This window comes from Coffea arabica, chromosome 4e, assembly GCF_036785885.1.
Source record: "Coffea arabica cultivar ET-39 chromosome 4e, Coffea Arabica ET-39 HiFi, whole genome shotgun sequence".
NCBI classification, from domain to species: Eukaryota; Viridiplantae; Streptophyta; class Magnoliopsida; order Gentianales; family Rubiaceae; genus Coffea; species Coffea arabica.
The window spans coordinates 8,907,822-8,927,406 of NC_092317.1; the positions used below are offsets into that span (position 1 = coordinate 8,907,822).

Here is a 19,585-nt window from a genome sequence, read left to right on the forward strand (position 1 = left end):
TCATCAAACGTTGATTTGAGTAGCACCAAAGGATCAAGACATTCATGTCCACCTATTCTTTAATATCGTTGTTCTGTTTCAAGCATATTTCAATATAACCTCCTCATTTAATAAGTTACACAAAATAAGGAAAATCTAAGAAACCAATGAGAGATGAATTCAAGTTTGTCAGCAGTCTCAGAAGATGGCTCTATGAGTAATGGGGATAGATAGAATTTTTTTGGTCTTTTTTGAATTCCTGTAAATTTGTTTTTGTTTTACTTCTTTCTACCAAGAAGTTTGTTTGAGCCAAAGAGTGTAAAACTGCAATAGGAAAATAGATATGGTTTCATACTCATTTTTCGAATATTAATAAAGGACTGTGACAAAAAAAAATAAAAACTTTATAAGGACATAATTTTCATAGATGTAATTTTCCTATAATTTTTTATAAGAAATATAGTTGTGCATTTTGATAGGTATGTTTTTTTTTTTTGAAATAGCAATACACCATATTTTATTTATATATTAACTTATCTTCCTTCAATTTCGCTAATACAAGTTATGAAAAACAATAATGCCTTAGGGATAGCCCGATCACCGCTCTAGACTCGTATACATGAATGAGCCAAGATTGGACTTAACAAGCATGAGTTTTGAATGGCCAACAAATATAATTTTTTCTTAGGTTGTGCAGAGACTTAGTGAAAGTCAACTCATCTAACTCAATTGACAGCCTTAATTTAGAACCACGAATAGCCAACAAGACTTAGAACTATAAGTTCAAAATATAGGTAGAATCACAATGAGTTTAAATCAGTTACTCGTTAGCTTTGCTCGATCAAAGTTCAAGATCAAGTTCACATAAACAAAAATTCAAGCCAATCTCGTGTTCGTGTCCACTTCAAGCCAATCTCAAGGTTAACCTAAAAAGCTTGACTAGTTGACTTCTTTACACAGAAAATAAGGCTTCATTGTGTCCTTTGCTACATTGAATACGGAGGCAAAGGTCTTGTGGAGTTACGGTTTCCCCAATCATATGCTCATTCTCGATAATCATAGTTATTAAACCCGGTCTGGGGAGGAACCGGTGAAAAAGGTAGGTTAACGGATTATTGGTTCAACCAGTGGGTGAGTGGTCCTACCGATGGGTCACTAAATATATTTAAATATTATGTCTCATAATTTTTATGCCATAATAAATATTCTGTTAGTCTAATTTATTATAGAATCATTAATTCTTATAAGAATTAACAACCTAAATTTAATTAGTAATCTACCAAATTTCAAGTATAAAATTTTATCTAAGTGTAATTATCTAGTTTATTTATTAATTTTAAGTGCAAAAGTTTATTAAAAATGATATTTGCCTTTAAAATGAATTGTATAATATGTTATTTTTTAAGTCAATTTCATAATTTATAGAGTTTGGGGAATAATAAAATGTTATTAAAAGATTCCAATAAATTTTGTTTTGGAAAAATAAAATAAGAATTAAAGTATAATATATAATATAAGAATGACAAAATAACCAACAAGTGGGTGGTTGGTCCAGCGGTGATTGTATTTTACTTTTGTGCATGGGGTCCTATGTTTGAAACTCTATTCTATCATTTTCACAAAATTTTTCCTTGACAACAAATAGACCGATTCCTCATAAAATCGGCTAGTTCACTGGGTTGATCGGTTGAACTGTCAGTCCGTTGAAAAGTCAATGATTTCAATACATAAACGATCTAATTGACAACCCGATCTGACTTAATTACCGGTTCACTGAGTTAACTTGTTGAATCACTGGGCCGAACCGGGTTTAATAACTATGTCGCCAATTAGGGGTGTCAACGAATCGAATCGAGCTCGAATACTAGTTTGATCGAGTTCGAGTTCGACAAAGTGCTTAAAACTCCAAATCGACGAATATTAGTTTTACATGCTCGAATTCGATTCGTATTAAATTCGTGACGTTCGAGCTCGTGTTCGAAATTGCTCGAATGGCGGTCGAGCTCGAACCATTAAAAATTGTTCTCGTTTAAAGCCTGCTGAATCAAACAATCTACTATTCTAAGCAAGCAGAATTTGCTCTTTCATTCAGTCTTTTATCTGAACCAAATCACCTTGGCAGTGACATTCCCTAACAAATATTGTTGGGGAAATGACAAGCTAATGCAAATGCAAAACTTCAAGTATAAATCTCAATTTATGTACAAAGTTACATCAAGACAAAATGCATATGAATCACAAAGATGGACAGACTTGATACAATCTTGAAAATGGAATATACAAGCTCTGCTATACATTACTAAATAGCACTGTCCAAACTCATCCATATGATTGAGAATCTGAGACAAGCTAGCTTTAAATATCAATTTAAAGTCCAAAGCATCAAACTGTCAAAAAATTTGCAACCGTTATGCCAACCAATATCCAAATTCATCCATACATATTTTAACATCAAAACCAGCATCCAAATTCAGAGATAAGTCAGACAACCAACATCCACCAAGTCACACAAATAGAAAAAACAAAGACAAAGTGTCAACATTCAAGTGAATGTCTTCAAAAGGCAATGTCAATTGTCAAGAAATAACCATACTTAAAAAAGTGAAACAAATTTTGCAATTAAAGCAGTAAAACAGCAACTTCTTGTCCATTCCACGATAATCCTTTCCAACTTTTGCTTATGAATTCCAGATATGTCAACTGCAGGCCCTATCACAAAAAAATAATTTAAGTAATAAAATAGTAGTGGTAAAATCTAAAACAACATATTTGAAGAGGAATCGAAGTATTAAACACAAACTATGTACCTTTCCAATTATCACATTTGTTTTATGGGAAGTAGAATCTCTTTTGCTGCCTTTAATTTCTGCAAAATAATAATAATAATAATAAGAATAACAATAAGTAATAAACTAATGTTGTATCAATAACATGAATTTGAAAGTGCCATTCACAAACTACTTTTAAGAGCTTTTCTATACAGATTTTGCAGGAATCACTTGAAAACCATGAGTCTCAAAAGGTCGTCAGAACTTATCCTTTACTAGGGAGAAATTATCATTGTAATAGACATTGGAATACTGAATTCTTTTGTATCATAACTCTAATTGCAACTCAATCCATTCTCTATAAAAAAAACATGCCTAAAACGAAAAGAAAATGATCCTTGCCTTGAAGTCCATTATTGTAATCATTTGAGCATCTGATCAAATAAAGAAAGCCAACTACCAAAGCATGAATATATATGGTAGTCTTTTAGTGTTAAAGGAGAACAGTTGCAAGTCATTGCCTTACAAAAACTAGCCAGCCTTGTCTAGCGGTTTTTTCATTTAGAAACAAACATTTAATAATGGCGGCATTCCACAAATCTAGCAATATACCCGGAGGAGAAACTTTATTATTACTATTTTGCTTTAACAATTAGTACTAGCATTTCTCTGCTTCCTCAAATTAAAGTTAAAAAATCATTGATTTTCCAAAAAAAAAAAAAGAAGATCCAAAAAATCTATATTCCATCTACAAGCTTTTCGGAAAGTATAAAATCCTAAACCCCAATTCTGAAATTTAATAGTAGAAAACCAAAAAAAAAAAGAAGAAAACCTCATATTTATTTTTTTTCTCATTTCGGATACACTCAGTTCATTTTGAACTCAACTAAATTAAATTGTTAAAAACCTGCCTAATCTCAAAGGGCCCTAAATAAATACTCAGAATTCTAGTCTAGTCCAGCAGAGAGGGCGTTGAATTGCATATTAAGGTGCAGATTCACAAAGGAGAAGGTCCGAGCACTTGGTAATTCGAAGGTAAGCCCAAGGTGTAGATTCTCTAAAGGTCTCTAATTATTCATCTTCGATGACCAAAGAAAGCTGATAAGCAAAAGAATGAAAAGCATTCGAAGCCACAAAGTACAAAAAGGATCACATCTTACCTTCTGCACGCCTGCACCTGCTTCCAAGATCCACCTTCCGCTAGCTGCACGGCTACACTTGTTGCACAATCCACTTCCAATCGACGGAGGATGACAATAGAGAAAAGAAACGACTGGAGTTAAATCTTGCCGAATGAGTTTGATTTGGAATTGGGATTAGGGATTGAGGTGAGGAATTGGGATTTTAGGGATTGAGGTGAGGAGCTCTTCAAGAAGACGGCGGACAAGATTCTGAAGTTGCTTGAAGCTTGACCTAATTACACTATAATATTTGAATTTCTTTTTTTTTTAAAGAATTATCTGGAAAGACAATAATACCCCTATTATATTTTGAATTTTAATAGGTACAACATGTAATTAAACTTACAACTATATATATATAAGTCATTTTATAAATATAAAATTATATATATTTAAATATACCTTAAGCTCGAAAAGCTCGCGAGCTTAATTATCGAGCATAACATTTTTAGGCTCAAATTCGATTTGTTTCGATATTCGAATAGTTCGAGATCGACTTGAGCTCGATTTGACCGAACTCGAGTCGATCATTTGAACGATTCGTTGACACCCCTATCGCCAATGATTAACTAACTATGGTAGGGATTTTTGACAACCTCCAAAGTTGGGTTTCCCTTTAGGGAAAAAACAATAAAAAGAAAGGGTAATCCTTTACTTTTCTGCTTGCTAGCTATATATATATGTGTGTATAAGTATGTATTTCCTACAACTATAACATCTTTTTTCTTTCTGCAAAGCTAAAGACAATATACCAATCAACCTATATATATATATATATATATATATATATATATAGGAAAGACAGGCTACCTCTTATATAATATAAGATGTTACATCAAAATTACATATGAATATGTAAGAAAAGTAGATATATATATGTATATATACTATATATATGTGTGTGTGTGTGTGTATAAGTATGTATTTCCTGCAACTACAACATCTTTTTTCTTTCTACAAAGCTAAAGACAATATACCAATCAACCCATATATATATATAGGAAAGACAGGCTACCTCTTATATAATATAAGATGTTACATCAAAATTACATATGAATATGTAAGAAAAGTAGATATATATATGTATATATACATATAAGTATGTATATCCTGCAACTACAACATCTTTTTTCTTTCTGCAAAGCTAAAGGCAATATACCAATCAACCTATATATATATATATATATATATATATATATATATATATATATATATATATATATAGGAAAGACAGGCTACCTCTTATATAATATAAGATGTTACATCAAAATTACATATGAATATGTAAGAAAAGTAGATATATATATATATGTATATATACATATAAGTATGTATTTCCTGCAACTACAACATCTTTTTTCTTTCTGCAAAGCTAAAGACAATATACCAATCAACCTATATATATATATACATATATATATAGGAAAGACAGGCTACCTCTTATATAATATAAGATGTTACATCAAAATTACATATGAATATGTAAGAAAAGTAGATATATATATGTATATATACATATATATATATATAGATAAGACAGGCATACCTCTTATATAATATACATAACAAAACATTGCAAGATGTTACATCAAAAAATTACATATGAATATGTAAGAAAAGTAGATAGTCCAATTTCTTTATGCATTTTTACCTGCCAAAATCCTGACTTACAATCAAATTTACTGAAAATATATCTATATTGGATTCTATTTATTAACTCATTTTTATCTGGTATATCATAGCTATCTTCTTTAGTATTGTCATTTAATCTTTTATAATTTATTACCATTCTACTTTTTCCTCGAACTATTTCACTATGTTTTTTAACTATAAATGCTGCACTTCTGTGTGGACTAGTACTTCTTCTAATTATTTTTAACTTATTTAGGTCAGCTATATGCATTTCGAATTCTTTTATATCATCATTACTAGCTTCTATTTTTGCTGTGCTAATTTTTAAATTTGGATTTAAAATATCTAACTTATGAATATATATATATATAGGAAAGACAGGCTACCTCTTATATAATATAAGATGTTACATCAAAATTACATATGAATATGTAAGAAAAGTAGATATATATATGTATATATACTATATATATATATGTGTGTGTGTGTGTATAAGTATGTATTTCCTGCAACTACAACATCTTTTTTCTTTCTACAAAGCTAAAGACAATATACCAATCAACCCATATATATATATATAGGAAAGACAGGCTACCTCTTATATAATATAAGATGTTACATCAAAATTACATATGAATATGTAAGAAAAGTAGATATATATATGTATATATACATATAAGTATGTATATCCTGCAACTACAACATCTTTTTTCTTTCTGCAAAGCTAAAGGCAATATACCAATCAACCTATATATATATATATATATATCTAGGAAAGACAGGCTACCTCTTATATAATATAAGATGTTACATCAAAATTACATATGAATATGTAAGAAAAGTAGATATATATATATGTATATATACATATAAGTATGTATTTCCTGCAACTACAACATCTTTTTTCTTTCTGCAAAGCTAAAGACAATATACCAATCAACCTATATATATATATACATATATATATAGGAAAGACAGGCTACCTCTTATATAATATAAGATGTTACATCAAAATTACATATGAATATGTAAGAAAAGTAGATATATATATGTATATATACATATATATATATATATAGATAAGACAGGCATACCTCTTATATAATATACATAACAAAACATTGCAAGATGTTACATCAAAAAATTACATATGAATATGTAAGAAAAGTAGATAGTCCAATTTTGATACCATTTGCTTTGGAGTATAATTAAAGTCAAGCTTGATTGATAATAACAACTTGATCATCAAATAGCACATTCATCCAAACAAAAAAATTTATAATTTGCCGACACTAATATTTTGTCATAACTTATAATGTCCTCTATCCTTCACCAAAGTCAGCACTTCAGAAAAAAAAAAAAAAAGACAGACCCAATTTGTATCGACCATTCAATCAAGCCCATGGTCATAATCTAAAACGAAAGTTGTCCACTGAAAAGGTTAAAACTAAAGCCACGTACATCAAAATGAAACCGGCTGCATTTTGTGCAAGACTGCGTCCTATGGCGTTCCAAAATTTGACTAAGTTGCAACCACAAAATGCTCTGATATCTTCCACCTGCTGTTTCATGGAGCAATCCCTCACGTCGCACTCTAGCTGCTTGCTGAGAAGTTTCAGGACTTCAATGAGCATTTGATCATCACCAGGCTGGTGGAGAATGATGGATGCTTCTCTTAGGAGTTTGATGTCATCAGGCACAGATGCCATGCTGGAAAAGAACAACACTAGAGAGGTAAATAATGGTTCTATACCTCTAGAGCTTTGTTCATATGCCAACAAGTTTTTAAGGATGATAATAGAGCTCTCATCAATGGAAATGCTGGGAATACTCAATATTCCGCTCAATCTTCCCCTTCTGAACTGGATTTCAAGGGAGTTACCTTCCTTTGCATAGAATCTAACACCAGAGGATTTTAATACTGTGGCACTCGGTACCCAGTTTTTACCTCGCACACTTGGGCGGTCCATGAGTGGTTTCTTGTTTTTCCGTCTTTTTTGAGCTGCACCTGAATCAGAAGATTTGGGTGTTAAATACAAGGAATGAAACAAATCAAGTAAATGTTCATGGTGGCCTTCTGTATGGTGTTTCTTGATGACCATAGCTTCCTTTCCAATGTGATAGGATTTGAAAAATTCGAGAGCAACTTCTTCAAAAGAAGTTTCATTAGGCATTAGCTTTGTTACGTTAAATATCTCCTTAAGCACGAACAAAGGAAGCTGATTTTCAATCATCAACAAGTCACGACCAATTTCTGGCAGCATCCATCTTGTTGAAAATATAGGGTTGTCAGTAGCATCAACTCCCTCCTGCATAAAATTAATGGTACATTGTTACTAAAATCCACCCCAGAATAGCAAGCTTTCTTTTCTTATGTTTCATATGTTAACTAATGAGTGGGCAAGAATGGCAGAAATTTACAATAATTTATCCAAACCAAACAAATAAATGACTAGCTACTAGTTGATGGTAATTAAGGTTACCTTGCTCCATTTGTGATCGAGGCGAAGTAGTAATACAATGAAGCAACCATCAATCACCAGCATGTCCACGAAATCAGCGCTGCTTATCCCTTGGAAAGTCATTGAATAGCATCTTCTAACTCTCGCCTCCCATTTTCCCATTTTCCATCGTAATTCTTTGTTCTTCTCATCCGGAAAAGTCCCAAGAAACTGCCTTTTCTTTTCTTTCGTCAGCCACAAACTCTTCCTATTATGATGAATAGGGCCGATGGAGACCAGTTTGGGGGTATAGGACATTTCATCTACTTTACGAAAATGTGGTGGTACGGCCGCCATTTGACCATCTCCTGGGACGTCGACGGTGATTGCTACCGAGAAAGGAACATGTTGCTCGATTTGTTCATCAGGAACCTCATCATCTGGAGCTCCATCAGCTGGAACTTCTTCCGAAATTTCATCATTATGAACTTCATCATTTGGAGCTTGATCTAGATTGCTAGGTTCACCACCGGCCTCCAGATGTACACCATCACCATGGGAACTGCGATTACCATGGATGTTATGAGATAGTTCCACATCGGTGTGGGGGGAACCTGGCCGTGCTTCTTCTCTTATCTCTTGAGAATCAAACTCTTCTTCCGTATCTGGAGAATCAAACTCTTCTTCCGATTCATAGACATCTGAGCTTCCTTCACTTTCCATTTTCTCCTCTTTCTAAATCACTACAAATCTAGCCACTAGGTTCGCAATTTTCAAGCTTTCTTTTCAAAATTTGAGAACATTAACAGATTGTACAGGAGAACCCAAAATTGCTATTATAAACTTTTGCTGCGATATCTTGCGTATACGCGGTTGGTACACGGTTGGTACACGGTTGCTGCGATATCTGGAGTATATAAACTTATTAACACGGTTGGTACACGCGTTAGCCGCCATCCGAACAGTTCAAAACGTACATTTGCTTATATATAATTAGATAGTATATTGTTGATGATCAACATTTAATAGTAGAAGGCCCCTAGTCAATGTTGCATGAAATTTTCCCCCGAAAGCATAAAATTAATTGCTTATTATCTCTTACACCTGCATCAATGTTTGCCTTACCACAAGTAGTGAAATTTCAGGCAACTTCCTCATCTAGTATCGTGGGTTTTGGGTGGTGTGTTCCCAGGCAACTTCCAACTTCACATAACACACTCGAGGATTGCTTCGTTTTCTCACTGTAAAAGAAAACTCATCCTTCTCTTTTTGTGTGGCTGAAATACTTGCTAGCTCCTCCGCTGTAAACACAGCACGGCCTCTAGTACTTTTCTGTCTTTCAGTAGTCTTATATACGAATGAACAGAATTATACATCTCTCTCGTATACTTGTACTAATAATAATGTCATATTTAATGGCTACTAGAAAACAACTTACATATAGTAAACTATATGTGACACTCTCTACAAGCGTTTATAATTCATGATAATTAATTAAAAGAAAATTTAATTGTTTAAAAGTTTGTTTGATATCAATCTTCTTGTTTAAAAGAAAACTTTTCAACTTTCCTGTAAACCAAAAGGAATAAACAATATATGTTTCCTTCACTATCTTACATTTTTCCTTACAAACGAACACTACTTTCAGAAATTAATCATTAAAAGTCATGTAAAATAAATAGGAAAATGATATTTACACTCCTATTTTTGTTAATTACACTCAGAATATCATTTTAATCATATAGTTTTCATTTGTTAGACTATGTGATAAAACAAATGATGGAAGTACAAATAACAAAAAATGGAGAACTAAAAAAAATTTTCTTTAGAAAACTACAATCCTAATATGTCCTTGAATCAGGAAGTTAACAAAAATAATTATCTTTGAAAGTCTAAGTTAGTTCAAGATAGAAAGTCTTCCTACTATAATTATTCTTTTAATATCTACGTAGCCTTTTAGGCCATCACGAGACAATGTCCTATCTCCACGGACATATGAAACAATTTTCTTCCAATTCAACATTTTATTCCTCAAAAGAATAGCCAAACTTGTTCTGAAAAATTTTATGTCAGTATAATGTAGTGACTATAAACCATATTTACTATTTGCTTGAAGTGAAATAATTGCAAGAATGATCGCTATAAAACATTAGTTGGGGGTCCAATGGATCTTAACTAAAAAGAATCTTTCAACTTTTCCGATTCCCAAACAATTTCTTGCCAATTCAAGATTTATTCCTAAAAAAAGTTTAGGAATTTATTTCGTGTATACCTTTATATCAATATTACATAGAAAACCACATTTACTGTTTTTCTTAAGGTACCACATTTACAGTTTGCTTGAAGTGAAACAAATTTTGGAAACATCACAATGGATCATCCTAATAGACCTTAACTAAAGGGGTTCTTTCTAACTTTTCCATGATGTAAACCGCAGAGCTTTCCAAATTTCTTTGGGAGAAAAGGAAGAAAATAGAAAAATGAAACGGGGACAATTTCCATTGAGCTAGGGTTTGTGGTATAAGTATAACATTGAGGTTTTAAGTGGCATTTTGGTGCAAGACATAGCCTATTAAAACCAATATCCAATTAATCTCAATCTGAATACCATTTCAATTCCAAGTAACATTGGTTGGCCTAACTTTTGATTACAATTCCGAATTTAGTACTCTTTCCAAAGTAATCTCCTTTTCTTAACAAATTGACATAAGGGTAATTTTATTTTGAATCTAACTATAATTCCAAATTTACTTTAAAATAAACAAATACCCTCAATAATATTAGAATCACATTATAATTTGCAATCATATAATAGTTACAATTAATCTTATGCAAGGTTATTATTGAAAAGTGAAAACTAAATTACTAAATTACCAAATCATATTGGTACTTTAATTTTGATATAGTGTATATGTGTGCCTATATATATATACACACACACAGTGTATATACACATTGTGTATATATAGAGACAAACATATTTTTATGCAAATTTGAGGAAGAAATGAAGGGAAGGGAATAGTTAGAAACATTTACGAAGAAAAGGTGATATTGACATTTAAATAAAATGAAATAAAAATATGACATTAAGAGTGGCTTTCTTGAATTATGTTAGCTGTAATGTTCGAGATCATTCAAAAACATACATCCCCTATACGGCGTCATTTATCGCGGTCCTTTTCACCCTGGCAGCTTCTGCAAGAACTTTAAGTTAACCTTTGGGTCTTCTTCACCAAACATCATTTAAGAGTAGCTTTCTTGATTTATACTGGCTGTAAATTTAGACATCATTACAAAACATATATCGCCTGTGGTGTCATTTATCATTGTCCCATTCACAGTGGTAGCTTTTGTAAGAACTTCAGGTCAACCTTTGGGTCTTCTTCGCGAACCTTCCGATGTGTTTGTTGTCCACACGCTCGCAGACTTTTCTTCCTCTGTACTGGGATAACCCACTTTCAAAACGTTTCCCTTCTTGACGCGTATAGAAAATTAGGTGGGTATATATATATTGTGATGTCGTTTAGATAACGGGAATGTCACTGCAAAAATATGTTCCCTTGATAACTTGACAGGTAATTCCTTGTGATGAAACATATAATTATTATTGGAACAAATAATGTGCAATACTATAGGGTCCTATAGACATCTACGTTGATTTCATTGCATGCAGAGAGGATGTCGAAAGACATAATTATGTGTTTCTAATATGTAGCCTGTGGCTGTTTTTACTTTCCATTTAGGACTTCTTTTTGTAGCTTATTTTCTTGGATTTTGTTGTTTATAAGTTTAACGCAAGCAAAATTCAAATTTTGTAACTAGTTAAATTTTGTTTGAATGGTGTTTATCATATTAGTCGTGTTAATCTTTTATTTTATTTTTCACTTAAGGGTGTCCCACCTTTTAGCCAGGCTAATCCCCTAAAATTGTATAGAGTTTTGTTCTAAGGAAACATAACCTTGCGGAAGTCGAACACGGAATCTGCTGGTAAAAATGAGACTACAGAACCAGTCGGACTACCCGCGGGGCATGTTAATCTTTTAAACTTGATGGTATTTCTTGCATTAAGTAGCTTGTTTCAATTAACATTTGTACAGCTTTACCATGTATCAAATTCAGCATTATCTCAATACTAAGTTATTTATCTCGCAATTTGTTCACTTGTTTACGTTTTACCAAAGTATATATATGACATGTTGCTTACTCCAAAGAGGAAAAGAGAAAGAAAAAAAGACAAATATACAACACCGTGATGGTGGGTTTTCATTTTGTTTCTCTATCATGTGTCGAATAGAAAATGTAAAAGAATTTGGATGGCTTAGTGAGAATGCTTTGAAACATGTTTGATGGTTTTATCCATCGATAATTTCCTACAAGTATACATGATTAATCATAATAATAAAATCACTTGTAATATTCTAGGGTCGAATCACGGGAACGAGTTAATTTTCTCTACTTTAATTATTCTAGATAATTAATAGAATTCAAATTCAAAGAGGTTTTAATCTATGACTAAAAAAAAAGAACAAATAATCAAGGCAAATTAAATAGAGTTTAGAAAACAGTTGGCAAAAGCATAGGGTTTCAGATTTTGATCCAGGGTTTGACTTAATTATCCAACTAGTTTCTTAAAATGCTAACAACATATCACACACAAGTACCTTCAATTATCTCTCGATACCAGAACATATCACATGCATGTACCTTAGATTATCTTTTGATACATCCAAGTTGTATCTAATTAAATCTCACGTCTTTCGAGATCATAAGAATTTAATAAAACCCTTTGAAATCTTAGATGATATAGTTATGTCATACAAATTCTTATGATTAGACTAAGTATGTTTATCTATTTAATACATGATTGTATATCCCTTCTCAGTTCAATACAAACCCTAAGAGTATGTTTATAGTGACAATCACAAACATGTAATTAAAATAAAATAGATAAATCAAGGCAAAAGTGAAAAATTAACTAAAACAAATAATCCAATCTCTTTGACAAAATCCTAACCCTAGAATGAAATTAGTTCAACACATTCATAATTAAAACCAAGAATTCAAGAAATAACTACAGTATAAGGGGGAATAAAGTAAAGAAAAGTTCTCAGTTGTCTGGCTTCAATCCCTATATTAGTTTCTCCTTAATTCTTCCATCTCTTTTTCTTGATCTCTCAAGAAACATATGTAAAAAAGATGAACCAAAATTTAGCCTAATGTTTTGTCCCCTAAAAAGGTTCTAAACAGCCCCTATTTATAGTTTCTTAAAGATGTATCCTAAATAGGGTAGGATTAGGCTTTATTCAAGCTGAAAAATCACGTTTTCGTGCATTTTTTCTATGAAAACTGGCCCAAAGATTGGCCCAAAATCCAGCGCCGATCATTGGGACAAGAGAAACTCCGGTGTAAAGACCAGATAATCAATGCCGATTATAACTAATTCGCAAGCGGATCGTTAGGGATCCGCGCACGAATCCTATTTGAAGCCAAAAAAGTTGATTAACAAGGCCGAATCAGCTCTTCACAAAACATGAAAGTTGTAACTCTTTGAATTACTTTCTAATGCTGCAAGAATTATATCATTTGGAGGTATAGACGCTGAAATATATATATCTAAAATACTTAGAATTGATAAAAAAATGTATCACAGCAAAACTATACTTCATTTTTTTAGATTTTTTACTATGGAAACGTGAGAATTGGACTTTGATGTCTCACAAAAATTGTAGATCATTCTTTTAACTTCAAAATGAATTAAGAAATATCTCAATCTAATTTTGGTAGTTCAAGTTATTACCAAAACACTAAAATATATCAATCCTACCAAACCCCTTTCTCTTCACTTCCTCTTCTTCCATTGTTTATTTGCACCACGTTTTTAGTCCGTTTTCTCTTCAATTGATCTCTTCACCTATTAGAATAATATAAGAGCTAAATTAAGTAATTTCTACTCAAAATAAAACTCAAATAACATAGTTAATTAGCAACTTATGCATATAAAAGCACTACATTTTATACCCTATAATTTATTTTTCGGGAACTGATTTCCGAGCCCATCTTATAGGCCCGACGGAATAACCCAAATAGATTTTCAGTTGTCCAATACAACAGGTCAAATTTTCTGAAGTTGTACATCTGTTTCTTTTTAAATCAACAATATTTATACCATCCTACTCTATAGGGGAGGAGGAGACAACATCGATACTATCTTACTCTATGGGGGAGGGGGAACCCAACAGGTTGTATAAGGGATTAGAGAGAAGAGAGTTCCATTTAGATCAAAGGAGTGTTTTTGCATACCCTCTGAGTTTTTAAAACTACCCCCAACTCGTAGCCCAAAAAGAGATTTTAAATCTCATTAGGTGGCTAACTTTCCTAAAACAGGTTGCTTTTGTACTCCTACGTAAGGAGTTAGTCGAGTTCGAGAAGAGATCAGAAAACGTTTGATAGAGTGAATTACAGCTATTTTGCATGGCCTACCTCTTCATGCAGAAACCGAAATTTACTCACAAATGAGCTTGTACACTTCATAAGAGTGGATAATAAGTTTTAAGTTGGCAGATTTTTTATCTTCTTGGTCGAGATTGAAAATGCATTTTCACTCATTCTGGTGCTATTATTATTTCCTATTGGCTAAAGGCAGCTTAAGCCTTCAATTCGCCACATTTTGTCAAGTCTTACTTAGCTAGGTTAACTTCATTTGGTTGTTATTTTGTTACTCATTGTCTTAATTCATTTGTATTTGGCTTAGGACACCAACGTATATCAAGATAGATAGTTGTCAAATTTAGTTTAGTCCTACGGATTCCATGCACTTGAAAAACGATAAAAACAAAATTATAGTGATTTAAGTCCTTTTCTCATTTGGTTATATTATTCTGACTTTCACAAAACAATGTTCAGAATTTGATAGTGGGACCAAATTTGTGCATACTGTGGCTGTTACAAAAGAAGCACATTTTATTGTTCCTAATTTATAAGCAAGAAAGTTATCGAGGAATGAAACTCTGTACTGTGAAAGTCATAAAACCACACTCGAAAAATTGCTAAGGATCTTATGTGCTTTGATGGACTGTGGAGGGAAAAGGAGCTAGAGTTGAGTCATCAGAAGTCGAGGGTAGCTCATCGCATCATTTATTTAGTAAATGCTTGTGATAAAAAAGTGGGGTGTTTTATAACAGATTGGTGTTTTGAGAACAGTTTTAAGAAAAGTTTGGTGAAGATTTTTGTGATGTTTCATTTATTTATCAAACTAAATACATGTTTGATGAAGTATGGATTTTTCTTAAGGGCATCTGTTAATACACATAACATTCATTTAACCTACCATACATATATATATATATACTAACAATTATTATTCTTCCTTGCATTTATATACTTTTCTTATTTAATCTTTCCTACTCTCTATTGTATTTATTAATTTTTTCTAATTAATCTTATATTTTCAAAAAATATGACACCTGAAATATATTTTAACAAGTGTACATAAGTCACCCGAGGACCCATTAAGTATCAACTAATTTTAGTTGATTGTTTCATATTATATGAAAAGTAAGAAAATGCACACAATACAATGCAATCTTGACATAATCTACCACGATTGAATACGGAAGAAGTAGTCATATTAATTGTAAGGTTATCATTTTAGAGTTAAATCCAAATTAGCCATGAGCAATTTGAAGTATAGCAATTTTTCGTGCTATCCAAAGGATATGGTTTACCGTTTACGGAATAATTTATTCTCGATTTTCTTTTACTTCTTTTTTTCCCCCTTTCTCGATGTATAGAGGGTTAGCATCAACAATTAAAAAATATAAAAAAAAGAGGAAAAGGTTAGGAAAAATTAGAAGCCATAGACTTCTAAAAGAGTTGAGCGATGGATAATTCCCTCTCAAAGTCTTGAAATGGCATGATCCCATTCGCTGCCGTGCAAAAGGCCAGTATTTTTTTTTGGTTGCAAAAAGGCCAATATTTGGATCAGTAAAGATTAAAACTTTACTGCTCATCCTGATGGAGTTTATTTCCAAAGTAACATTTTTTTACAAAAAATATTTCCGTTGTGATGCACTTTCATCAATTATCACCTTTTAAATTTTTTTATGCCACGTAAGCTCCCATTTTAAAACCTGGAAGACCACACATAAATGAATCATTTCATTATCCATGTTTACATGGTGAATTTTTTAGGTTTTATATAAAATTTTATTATAACTTACTATAAAAATTATAGAAAAACTTTCATGTAAGGTTTAGAGAAAAATATTCTTTTCTTCTTCTTCTTGTTTCCTTTTCTTTGTCTTTCTTTTTTTTTTTCCTTTCTTTTGTTTTTTTCCTTTCTCTCCTTCTTTGTCCCTTCCCGTTCTCCCTCCTTCCTCTTTCCCGTAGTCGGCTACCACATCACTTTTCTATTTTTTTTCTCTCTCTCTCTCTCTCTTTTTCTCCCTTCTGATTCTCCTTCATTTCTCCACCCTTCTCCTCCTCTTGCTTCCTCCCACCCCCTTTTCCTCTCCTAGGGGAGAGAGAGGAAGAGGCGAGAGAGAAGATGGAATGAAGTTGAAGCGAGAACCGGAGAACGAGGGAGAGGAGTAGAAGGAAAGGAGAAAGAGGGGCAAAAAAGGGAGACGATGGCGCTTAGTAGGAAAAGGTGGGGGTGGAGGAAGAAAATAAGGGAAAGAAAGAGAAAAATTTTGTTTTTCTTTGGATATTTTAGGATGTGTGATGGGATTTTAATATACGTACAAGTTAAAAAAAATCGAATTACACCGGTTCACTGCAAGTATACAGGTCAACTAATAGTTTAGGGTATATATCGGGTCGATCCCACAAGGAAGAGTGAATAATTTCCGGTATTACTAAAATTTCTCTATTATTTAGACTATCAATGAATTATAACAAATTTAACCTACTGAAATTATACAAAATAACAAATAAAAACTCCTTAGGTTGTGGTATTCCTAACTACTCATGCAAGTGCTATATTTGGATCATTGAGTACTACATCTAGACTAGTTATGGTGTAATTTTCTTATGCATTTGAATCCTACTTTCGTAGTGAATCAATTATACTTATAACTAATCCATACCTATTCTCATGGTTATGAAATTAGCTACAAGTTCATTTTTTCAGTGAAATTACATGAAATAAATCACTAAAAACCACATAGGTGCACCTCTACTTTCGTGAGTTTACTCCCTATGTTTAGCACTTCTTGAACTAGTGTTAAATCTCAATTTTCATTACAGAAATAACACCTTAGATAATCACAATCAATGGTACCCGATTAATCATGATTTAAAGAGCCAAAGTGCTAAATAACTTGCTCAAATCATAGCAATCAAATAATCAAATAATAAATACTAACAATTATAGAAAGTTCTATCAAACCCAAGGCATAAACTTTAGAGACACATATTGAACACAAAATCCAGAACTTGCATATTAACTAAACTTAGAATCCAATACAAAAGATAAAGAGTTGAAAAAGAGATAACCCTTGTCACATGAGTTTCAACTCCTCCTTCTTCATCTCCATTTTCATCATAATCTAGCTAATATACAAGAATGGAAGAGCTACACTATTCTAAACTAAACTATCCTACTACTCAGAAAGTGAAAGAGCTACATCTCTGCACTCCAAGTTTCTCCCGTATGTCTCTCTATTCTCCTTTCTTCAATCTTGCAAGCTTTGGCTATATAAAGGTGAAAGTTGGTCAAGAAGTGAGGTTTACACCTCCCTTTTACAGTTGGAAATGTTTCTCCCATGTCTAGCATTACATGTAATTTAGTGGAGGTGAAATTGAGTTTTTCGTGTAAAGAGCAGACTTCTCTGACCACAATCCGGCCATAAATCCAGCCAGAAATCCGGCCAAGTTCCGGCCGGATTGCTACAATAACATTTTGGTGCACATTTGTTCAATTTTCATTTCTGCTCCGATTTTGCCTCAATTTCAACTGAACTTTTCTTGATGATAAAAGCTGATTTAGCTCTTGACCAAAACATAAAACTTGTAACCCTTTGAGTTAGATTTCCAATGCATCAAGAATCACCTCATTTGGATCTGTGTAGACTGAGAAATGACCGAATTACCCTTGACTACTCACTGCCCTGTTTCAGCTTTCGACCAATAGAAATTAGCTACTGTAATTCGGCTTTTTGACCAGGAAAACCTTCAAACTGGATTTAAATGTCTTCACCAAAGTTGTAGATCTATCTCTTATTTTCAAATTGGTTAAGAATCATCTTAATCCGATCATTGTAACTCAAGTTATAGCCAAAATACGAAAATGTGTCAAAACTGTTAAAATGCACAAAATCCAAGTAAAAAGTGATAAAAACGTCATTTAATTACTTAAAAGCATTTTTCACCAATTATAGTCAAAATGATTCATTTTCTTCCAATAATATAACCAGAGTGACTAAAAATAATATAAAATATCATTCAATTATTACGTAAATTAATCACTTATCAAACTCCCCCACACTTAAATCATTGCTTGTTCTCAAGCAATCCATACATAATCAACTACAATGATTCAAGAGGTGAAACAATATATGCACTTTTGTCAAATTTAATTCCTCAAGACTTGAAAAATAATCATTATAAAATTGTTCAAATTACACTAAATACTCATAATATCAAGTAAAGGAAAGATAATTATACCCTAATTTAACAAGTTAAACTTAATCTCTCACTCTAACCTAATTTCACAAATAAGCAAATCACATAGTCAAATTATAGCCTTCCTCCTCCTATAATCATCTTTTTCTCAAAATTTTTTACTAAGAGGGATTTATTTACACTTGATTTTTTTACTTAAATAGTGAAAGTGTCTTTTTACGCGAAAATCGACACTTTTAGGTGAAAATCTCCGGTTACTCAACATTTCACTTATTCAAGTTGCTATGCATACTCTTAATTCAAATACCTTTTTACGCGAATGTTGACATTTGTAGATGTCAACCCCCGGTTACTCGGTACAAGAATCATTGGAGTAGAACAATTTTTATTTACTTTCTTTTCTTCTTTTTTTTCTTTTTTCTTTTTATTTCTCTCTTTTTTTATCAAAAAATAAATAGATTTTTCCTCATAGAAAATTAAATCAAAGGAGGAGTATAGTTTTTATTGACTATATCAATCACTTACTTGTAAAATTAAGTAAAGAGAAGAAATCTCATTAAACATGTAAAATTATAAGTATAATTTTTTTCACTTTACCAAATATACTTTCTAAAATGCAAAAAAATCCTAATTACATAATAATCATTTTCAAGTTAAATGAGGACTAAACCTTCCAAAATACACATAAAGTTTCAACAATTGGAAGAATTTAAACATTTAAAGTTGGAACAAATTAGCCCTTTTTGAATGAAAATGCAAAAATTTGAAGAACTTTTGGGACAGTGTGAAATATTGGAAAAGATTTTAGAAAAATTTTTACAGAGTTTCTCCTTATAAATGGATGAAAACTCCCTACCAACAAATCCAATTTCAAGCAAATTATCCACATGGCAAATAATTCACACACAATTTCAACATTTCTAAGCATTTATATCCACAAAATATCATCACATGGCAAGTA

The 19,585-nt window shown here is 32.0% G+C and overlaps 1 protein-coding gene and 1 long non-coding RNA gene across 2 annotated transcripts; both read right to left on the bottom strand.

Annotated features, from left to right (window-relative positions):
- Window positions 1-2,387: 2,387 nt before the first annotated feature.
- On the bottom strand, window positions 2,388-4,158 carry LOC140005705 (uncharacterized). The gene is made up of 3 exons (XR_011813270.1): window positions 3,908-4,158; window positions 2,787-2,845; window positions 2,388-2,688 (listed from the first exon to the last, which is right to left on the bottom strand). It is a non-coding gene; the product is annotated as an uncharacterized lncRNA (long non-coding RNA).
- A 2,808-nt stretch (window positions 4,159-6,966) lies between these two features.
- Window positions 6,967-8,724, bottom strand: LOC113738912 (UPF0481 protein At3g47200-like). The gene is made up of 2 exons (XM_027266180.1): window positions 8,044-8,724; window positions 6,967-7,869 (listed from the first exon to the last, which is right to left on the bottom strand). The coding sequence occupies exons 1-2, from the start codon at window positions 8,722-8,724 to the stop codon at window positions 6,967-6,969; spliced, it is 1,584 nt and encodes a 527-aa protein (XP_027121981.1).
- Between the last annotated feature and the right edge of the window lie 10,861 nt (window positions 8,725-19,585).